The 9,437-nt window shown below is 40.8% G+C and overlaps 1 protein-coding gene across 6 annotated transcripts in view; it reads right to left on the minus strand.

Annotated features, from left to right (window-relative positions):
- Nucleotides 1-758: 758 nt before the first annotated feature.
- Nucleotides 759-9,437, minus strand: part of pde4ba (phosphodiesterase 4B, cAMP-specific a) — a 177,191-nt gene continuing 168,512 nt past the window's right edge. For all 6 annotated transcript variants that reach the window (XM_017479945.3, XM_017479946.3, XM_017479947.3 and 3 more), the window contains 9 exons: nucleotides 7,758-7,851; nucleotides 5,587-5,762; nucleotides 5,396-5,494; nucleotides 5,138-5,302; nucleotides 4,919-5,018; nucleotides 4,653-4,807; nucleotides 4,424-4,546; nucleotides 3,591-3,773; nucleotides 759-3,476 (listed from right to left, as the gene is read on the minus strand). In XM_017479945.3, coding sequence (XP_017335434.1) covers nucleotides 3,102-3,476; nucleotides 3,591-3,773; nucleotides 4,424-4,546; nucleotides 4,653-4,807; nucleotides 4,919-5,018; nucleotides 5,138-5,302; nucleotides 5,396-5,494; nucleotides 5,587-5,762; nucleotides 7,758-7,851 — 1,470 coding nt within the window. In that variant the 3' untranslated portion in view covers nucleotides 759-3,101. The remainder of the gene's footprint in view (nucleotides 3,477-3,590; nucleotides 3,774-4,423; nucleotides 4,547-4,652; nucleotides 4,808-4,918; nucleotides 5,019-5,137; nucleotides 5,303-5,395; nucleotides 5,495-5,586; nucleotides 5,763-7,757; nucleotides 7,852-9,437) is intronic.

A 9,437-nucleotide genomic window follows, 5' to 3' on the forward strand; every position in this document is an offset into this window, starting at 1 on the left:
TGAATCTTTTTGGATTAAGGATTATTTGTATAATTGATGTGGGGTATAAAAAAAAAAAACAACTATGGGGCATACTGTAATAGGAAAATATTCTACAACAAGGTGGTGCAATACAGCCCGAGGTGAAGTAGAGTTCCTGCTAGCACCTGGAAGTTGATCATTTTCGAATAACAGCATGTCCTGAACTATTTTGTTCCTCTTATTCCACTACACATGCTGATTCATTAAAGAAACACATGTCATATGTTTGAACTGTTTATACATATATATGTTACTGAGAAACTTGAACATGCAAAGTCCTCTGTTCAGAAGACTTTTTCCTGTAGCAGAAAACTTCACGTTATAGCTTTATCTCCAACTGTTGCAAAGCTCTGACACTAGAGACTCCTTCCATAAAGGCTCAATTAAATCTCCTCACAGAAAGCTTCACCATATCAACGAGTAAACATTGTTCTTTGTTAAATAATGACATCTTTTAAAAAATCCATAGATTATGTCGCGTGTCCCATACAAGTCCCTGTTAATTAGCTGTTACTCTAGAAATGATAATAAGGGCATTAATATAAGCCTGTGATTTGCCGTACAGCCAGCAACTCTCAGAGCAATGTTGTTATAGAATATTAATCAATACCTTCTGACTAATCTGATTGGAGAACGGTACTTTAGTGTAAATTTATGTAAAACATCCTTCAGTCATATAATCACAAAGAGGGATTAAAACCAGTCCTAGAAAACAAAAGACACCAAAACAAGGAAAATATATTCATGCGTCATTTTTAATCACTTCATAGAAAAGTAGTTTTAGATTTTATTGAACACAATATACAATATTATACCATACATTGTGTGAAACATTAAATATTCACCTGCAACAATGTGGGATTACTAGACGAAAAACCCATCCCTCATGCAGATATTACTAACTCTGACTAATCCTTTTGGACACAAATCGGACCAAAAGATCTTAAACATAGATTAACAAAGTTATACTGACAAATTGAATTTCAAAACTGCTAACAAGGTCAGAAAAATAGTTCACATTAGCACAAAGTTACAGAAGATCACATTTTTTTTTTTTTTGTAATTCATATCGATTTCACATTGGTGTTCAGTGATATTTGTGACCAATGTGTGTGGTATAAGAGTCCAGCATCATATAAATATTTCTGAGCCATTCTTAACAATCTGCATTCAAAATTCTGCAGAGGTTTCGAGCCGAGTGCCACTTTGTCTGTGATTTCGTGGTATGAAATTCTCAACGTTGCACCGAATAGTGATACACAAAGCTTCTAATGCCTGACGGATGTCTACAGTATGTTTGTGTGTCTTATCTACAGGCTCTCCCGGTAACCAATGGGGTGTGTGTCTTTAAGCTACTTTTCTGGGCAGTTGTATATTGTGCGATATATTTATATAGCATATATAGTATTTTATATATATATATATATATATATATATATATATATATATATATATATATATATATATATATATATATATATATATATATATATATTTATTTATTCAGCAATATTTAAAACAAACGAATTTTTTTTTACAAAATATAACAGACTCAGTCCAAGAGCCCACTACACAAAAAAACACCACCAAATGTCGGTAATGCAAGTGCATATAAATTAAAAATAAATTTACAAAGAAATATCATTCCGTATTTACAAAAGGTAATAAATACACTGTTATAAACAGCAAAGGACCGACTTCAGCTAATATAAACAAACCAAACACAGGAGGTGGAGGGGGGGATGGGGGAATCATGGGTAGATGATAGAAGGGAAAGAAGTGCGCACGCACGCACGCACACACACACATGCTACTTTGGCCATGAAATATACCTACTGGTGATAAACAGGACAATAACATGTATAATGTGGTCTAATTGAGTGGTCTAATGCAGGTGTAAAGTAGATTTATGCTTTAAATAAACTGTATTGGGGTTCAAAAGGTTTAAAGCTAGAACTGTTTATTTATTTAATTTAAATTTAAAAAAATAATAATAATTTCTTTGTCTTAGTGAGATTCCCAAATTAAATCATGACAGCATAACCCACAGAAAATGTATTCTGTGAGAAACTCCTTGAAGAATGCTTTCTGTGAGAACTGGTGTTAATGAATGGAAGCTGAAGGAAAAAAAAATTTACCTCATTTTGTAAAAACAACTGTGGGGGTGGGGTTCTATCGAGAAAAACTGAATATAGATTCAGTTGGTTATATCCAATCAGTATATTCAGGAGCTCTGAAATCTTTGTCTAAGTGCATTTGATTTAAATTTGCCAAATTTCAAATTGTCATTATGCTTGAATGCTTATTGTGAATTTGTGTATATATACAAAATGAGCTCATAGCAAATTCACAACTAAACAAGACCAAAAGAACTGGACGAGTATAAAAAACAATGACAAAGTGCATCTCTGACTGGAATATACATTTCAGACATTTGGATTATTTCGTTCTATTGCCAAATATAAAGGAAGACACTGAGTTTTCTCTTCGGTTTATAGAAAACGACTCTGCGTGTAAGCTGTCTGGTTTGCCTTTAGAAAAAAAAAAAAAAAAAAAAACTTTTCCATGTACAGTTATACTAAAGTGTGTTCAATAAATAAAAAAAGACCATTAAAAAGACAATAGTAAAAAAGGCACACAAAGTCTTTAGACAAATGGTACAGAAAAGTAAACAGTTTCTTTCTTTACAAATACTTGTTCATCAGTAGTTCGTATGCTACCCCGACTTATCCCGATAGCTTTAGAAAAAAAGTCATTTGGTACAAAAAAATCTCTCAGTAGTGTCAACTCCATAAATGTTCGCCTACTAGACAAACACAAATCTATGATTGGCCCCAATCCTTCCTGTATCTTAGAGTCACCCGTCAGTCATTCAGCTCCAAAAAAAAAATGTCTGCAGCATTTATTTCCTGAGAGCTCCAACCCAACTGGCTCCAAACTTAAGTGCAAGGAGGGCCAGTCATGCTCCTCCCAAGAGGGCCAAAAAACGTGCTCTCTCTCTGGGCTTCGTTAAAAAGCATCAACTGCCAGATTGTGAGGGGGAAAAATGGTTACTAGCCATTAAAATGGGCTATGAGGTCCTATGTATCCACCGGTGAGGCGTCTTCAGTTACGATCTGGATGTGTGTGGTCGCTGGCTCCATCTCCTCCTCTCGATCTTCCTCCTCTGCTTCTTCTTCCTCCTCCTCATCTCCCTGACTCTGTTCATCTTTTTCTGTGCCTTCTGAGTCCTCCTCCTCCAGGGTGAGCTCGAATTGGAACTTGTCAGCCACTGGTCCTCCACCGTGTCCCTCTTTTTCGGGCTGGTAGAAGGGTGGAGATGGACTCTGAGGAATCATGCTCTGGTACCAGTTCCGATTGTCCTCCAGTGTGTCCAGGATATCCTGCGCATCAGGGTGGACCAGGTCAGCCCAGGTCTCCCATAGCGGATGGACAATATAGTCAATAAAACCAACCTAGATGGAGAATAGGCACAATAAGTTAGGATGTTAAAATGTGGTATAATCCATCAGGACTCTGATGTATTGGCTCATATTAGGAATTGCTAAATAGGAAGTGCTAATACGGACCTGTGATTTTTCTACGGAAGCTGTGTGTTTGTCACACATGGGGCTGATCTCCATGCCACGCTCTCTCTCCCTGTCGCCCTGGTGGAAGAACTCCTCCATGATGCGGTCCGTCCACTGCCGATACAGCTCCAGAGACTTGGTGGGGTTGCTCAGATCAGCGCAGTGCACCATATTTCGAAGAACCTAAATTGAAATTCAACAAAACTCTGATTAGAATCGATTGGGCTAATCTTTGAAGTCATACCTTTCTATCCAATGATTTCAAGCTTATGTACTTTATCTTAATAAATGTAACAGCAAAGGCTTGAACGAACTATTATTCAGCCATCAAAGCAGAGTGTGGTACAATACAAGATGTCTCTTCTAATGATCCGTCCTTGTAGTTGCTGCACGCTGAACAATAATTAGCTCGGTTAATATCGGATAGAGGTGGAAGTGTTCGACTCGAGCCGTGTTCGGACAGGATATTTCATTGTGAACTTCTTGGCCAGGGCCGTCCTGGCGTGACGTGTTGCTCGAGAGAAAGTGTTGCTTCACTGAACAACTAACCTTAGCAAACTAGCTAGCTGTTTATTTGTGATTGATAAAAAAAAAAAAAAAAAACGTGATCCAGCCTTACACTCGTTTTCTATTTGCTTACTCTTCCAAGATTCTAAGTGTTAAAGTTCATGTACATGGTGTGAATTTAAATCGGAGGAGGTGGATTCAAAATTAACCACCACCGTAAGCAATCATTCACTTCCATTCCAGTGAATGGGCTTTTTCGCCAGATGCATTTTATGTTCATTCGGTGTGACTGCTGATTTACACACACCACAGAAGAAGGTTCTTACCTGTATCCTGTCTGTGTAGTTGTCCAGAAGCAGCACCCCTGAACTGGTAACTTTCTTTGTCTCCACCATCGTCTTCAGATCGGCTAGTAAGCTCATATGTTTAGACATATCTGTTGCAAGTACCTAAAGACCGGAATAAAAAACAAGCTTAGACACATGTATGAACATAAAGACATCATGTTAAAGACGTGTATGAAATGGCGCCAAGTTTAAGACAAGAGCATCTCACCATGTCGATGACCATCTTCCTGAGCGATTGCCTCTGTTTCTTTGTGATGTTCTGGAAGATATCACAGTTTTCCTCCTGAAGTAGCTTGAAGCCTACAGCTAGGTGGTGGTTCTCCAGCACAGACTCATCATTATACATGAGTGCCAGCTCAGAATCTGAGAAAAAAAAAAAAAAAGAAGAAAAGATGAGAGAGATAATGAGCCGTCTTGTTCAGACTACGATGATGGCTGTTGACACTTTCGAGAAGCTAAGTCATGTCCACTTACTTGTGTTGATGAGGAACTGGTTAGAAACACCAGGATGATCCACATCATGGATGGCTGCTGCAAAAATTGCAGCCAGGATCTCCAGATCAGTAAAGACAGCCTGGGGACAAAAATTAAACAAGACGATGAAGAAACCATCTCAGTTGAAGGGCTCAAACGCAGTCCAACACTTTCTATATGTTCTTGAAACCCCAAAGAGTATAAAATCAGTCTCCTTACATCTAGTGCAGGTGTGGACAGGAGAATATGTGTGGATTGGGCCACGTCCGCAGCATGAAGACTGTTGTGGTAGGCTACATCCAAGTGGTAGTGATCCTCCAGCGTCATCATATACGTCACAAACGTGTCTGTTGGGATCTTAAACGTCTTGAGCAAGTCTCGTTCCTGTTGAGGATAGATCAGGAGTTGGAGGGTGGACTGTCAAGTGTACAGGATTCGTCAATGGAAAAGCTATTCGGAAAAGGAGAGAGGACTGACCTGGAAGATGGCGTACATGATGCACGTCAGAGGACGATTGTTGGAATATTCCGACACGGTAAAGATGTTCAGGCCCCACTTGTTCAGATCTTCTAATTCCTGCGGACAGAAAATGGCGACAGACTCTGGTAAGACTTCTCAAACTCGAGCACTTCCTTATGCTCTTTTGACAGTTGGTTTGATGGCGTTACCTTAGACAGCAGCTCTTCCTTGTCGGTTTTGACACCGAAGCGGGTGATGCCGCTGTTGAGGCTGGGCCCGTGAGACACCTTCTTCACGCCGCTGATCTGAGTCATCAGCTGCTGCTTCTTCTTCTTCTCCCGGGCCTTTGGTGTGGGTGGAGGAATCTCCACCTCATTCTGTTTGTCTGCAGGCAGGAATCAGAACAACATCAGGACATGTTCAGATTTTGTTCGTTCGGTTTAACAGCAGACCTCGAAAAATTTTATTCGCGCACCGCCTACGGTCTTTTTGTTCTTTACATAATAAGGTCACTATAAGTGAAGGAGCTTTGGATGGACGGCATTCCGGAGTACTTAGTCTCATCTTTGTAATATTCATTACAAAGAGAATACAGCCATTGTTTGAGAACCAGTGAAGGTGAAACGGTTTTGTCTGATTGACGTCAGCAGCTGCCTTTAGCCCGAGAGCAACCCAGGTGCACTCGACAGCTGAACGCCTCACACCTGTTCTTCAGTATGTGTGCGTGTATGTGTGTGTGTTTGCAGCCGACACAGTAAAGGAGAGATCAGTACTCTCTCACTGAGCTTTCTCCTTCATTGAGAAGAGACTGCATCTTGCCTTCTATCTCACACTCAGACATAATCGAGCCCCTTCAGGGGTCGCTTGCATTAATACGATGTCTCTAAAGGTCAGGCCTTAGGAGCCTTCCATTGACAGCGAGCTAAAAAGACAGCACGGTCGGGGTGCCGTTTCCTGAGACAGAAAACCCTAATGAAGAGCTTCATTCATAAACCATCACTGTGGAGAGCTTCCTAACGTAGAGATATTTTGCCTTTTTTTTATTTTACGTGGGCCGAAGCGTACGAACCGACAGTTTTCTGATTTGAACTGTTCTGCAAAACGAAAGATGGTCTCGTGGCTTATTTGTTTCAAATAGCCTGTTAATGATGATGATATTCTCAGTCTCAAATGTGTCTAAGCAGAAAGACAGAAGATCAAGCACTAGGCATTATTAATTCATAAGCATCGGAAAAGGAGTCTTACTGAGACAAGCCGTTTCCCTGCTATCTGTGATGCAACTGAAGTGGAAATCCAAGGTTTTAGATGAAAGATTAAGTGGAGCCGAATTAGTCCTGTATCGATCGGCGTCTTTCGGTCTTGTAGCGTCGAACAAGCATATTCTGCTCGATATCAAGACATTTCTTTTAGACATGTGCCCTCTCTCTCTCTCTCCATGCACCTCAGCTCTCTCAGCTTCATCTAACTGTTATTAAAAATTAAAGAGCTCCATATGCTTCCTCTGACTTCCAGATGTGTTAGAGAAAGAGAGAGAGAGAGTAAAGGAAGGCTTTAGTTTTTGGTCACGTTTTAATCCCATTAGCTGTGCTACGCTTGCTCTTTTCCATGTTGACAGATGAAGTGGAACGGAGCAGAGAGGCATGAGGAGAGCAGCCACACGTGACAGATGCTTCACTGCTAATAGCCTCAATAATCCTAATGGTCTCACAATCCTAATCCTCATCTATTCAACATGAAAATACATACGGAACGCCGAAGAATAAATAACGACACGTGTCATGGGTCGATTATTCACAGGACTGTTTGAGATGATTAATATTTGCTCGGAATAACACAGAAACTTCTTAAACTGTGAGAGCGGATGTGTGTGGATGGGTGTGTGTGGATGGTTTCCCGATCTGATATACAGAACTAGATGAGTCATAGATTTACTGCCTGGCTCTTCCATAACGGGGCTTCCACCGTGAGTATCTCTGTACAGCAGGATCCCCCCCGCCCAACCAGTCCCCATCCCACCTGCATCTCCTTTTCTCCATCTTTCTCTACAGCATCACAACCCCCCCTTTTTTTTCCTTTTGCTGAATGCTGTATTGGGAATTTCTCTCTCGCTGTCTATCTGAAATACCAAGCGTAGCAGGCATGAGAGCTAAAGTCAAGCTTTTAACAATGAAAAGCTTCCCTCTCTCATGTTGTCATCACTCTCAAAGCCTCAAAAAATAATACTTCTACTTTTTGGAGCATGTCTTTTTTTCTCCTGCCATCCATCCAACCAAATAACACCCAACAATTCTAAACAATAATTCACTGGATGTCTGTGTTTATGTTTATGCATATGTGACAGTGTGTGTGTGGGGCAGGGGGGTATGGGGTTGGTGGTCACCTAGGAAGGTGTTGGAGATGAACTCTGACACCTGGTTGCCAGATCTGCTCATCTCGGAAAGGTGCGTCAGCTCCCTGTTCAGCATTCTCTTGAACTGGAAACAAAAAATAACAGAGGATTGATCATTAATGCAAAAATACTTTCATATATTTCTTTATAGAGCTGCAGTTAAACATTGAGGTTGTAATAGTGGTTCAATTCTTGTTGCATAATTTACATTCATTTACATGCCTCCATTTAGAACATGCTGGTGATAGTGTGATATTATATATGAGTGTTTTCATGAACACGACTAAATAATATTATATTCAATATAAATCATATCTACATGCAAATGAATATATAGCATTTGGATGAAAAAAGGTTCATAAGCAGGTTGATAAAACTAGCAAAAATGGAGGTAGAATCTGTGTATGGAAACGTGGCCCGACAAACACGCAATGTCTTCCAGAAATAAATAAACAAATGAATATATAATTAAATAATCAACATGGCAGCCATATCCTGCGTCACATCGAAAAATTGCACAAGCTGCTAAATATGAGCGCACACCACTAATGAAAAATCCATCACACAATGTTTTTGCTAGGTTTTTTTTTTATCACATCTGTGTGAAATTAAAACCGTTTAAACCAAGAAACCAAAAGGAAATCCAAGGCTGCGCATTCCAGCAGAGGCACCCCAGCAGTGCTAGTCAGTTCTCAGAGTCTCCCAGACCACCAACACTGCAGGACACACACGTAGTGGGAGCAACCAGACCAATAACCGAACCATATAGCATCCATTTCCTATCACTTTCTATACACACCTTAATGTAACCCCAGGACACTGAGAGAAGGTAGTTCGCTTCGGGCATTTTGGATCCTGGTTTATATCCAAAAAAAGACAAAAATCCACAAGAGCGAGCGCTTATCCACGAAAAAATGACTAGCTAGAGAGAGAGGCAGATGATAGGGAGTGCAAAATTCCCTTCTTCTCTCCTCTCCTCCTTTGCTTGATCTGGATCAGCGAGCAAACAGCAGATCGAAGCCGACATCCCGGCTCTCGGCCGACGCACTCCTGTGCGTGGTCTCCATGTCCTGGGCAGCAGGGTCCAGCAAGGTGGTCCACGACAATCTAAACTGGAGCTGAAGCTGAACAGGAGGGTTTGCTAGCACCAATGAATTATGGACGAGATGAGGCAAGGGAGCACAGGGAGGGAGGGAGGGAGAGATGGAGGAATGAGGAAGAACACAGGGATGCTCATCTAGCTGGAGGGGGGCTTCCTCTTTTGGATTAGTGCTGCTCTACTGCTGCTGCAGCTTTCTCTCTCTCTCTCTCTGTCTGAGTTAGCTTGTTTTACCCCCTCCCTTTTTGCTTTGCTCGCCCCAGCAACATGCACGCCAGCGCAGATATGATTTGACAGAAAGACGGTAGAGGAGGGGGAGATCCCGCTTTGTTATGCAGGGGAAGGAGAGGAAGAACATAAAGACAGAGGGATGAGGATGCCCTCACTTTCCTGCATTCCTTCTGTCTGTAGGTATTACGTTTGGGAAACAATTTTTAATGGACTTTTTTGGGTGATGTGAGCCTCACCAAGCTGTATAGCTGTAGTTGTTATTAGAACCCAAGGAACTTGGTAGAACAAAAGGAATGCTTTTTTTTTTTATATTGCCTTTCCAAACCACACTAGGTTCCAAT

This window comes from Ictalurus punctatus, chromosome 11 (assembly GCF_001660625.3).
Source record: "Ictalurus punctatus breed USDA103 chromosome 11, Coco_2.0, whole genome shotgun sequence".
In the NCBI taxonomy this organism is placed as follows: Eukaryota; Metazoa; Chordata; class Actinopteri; order Siluriformes; family Ictaluridae; genus Ictalurus; species Ictalurus punctatus.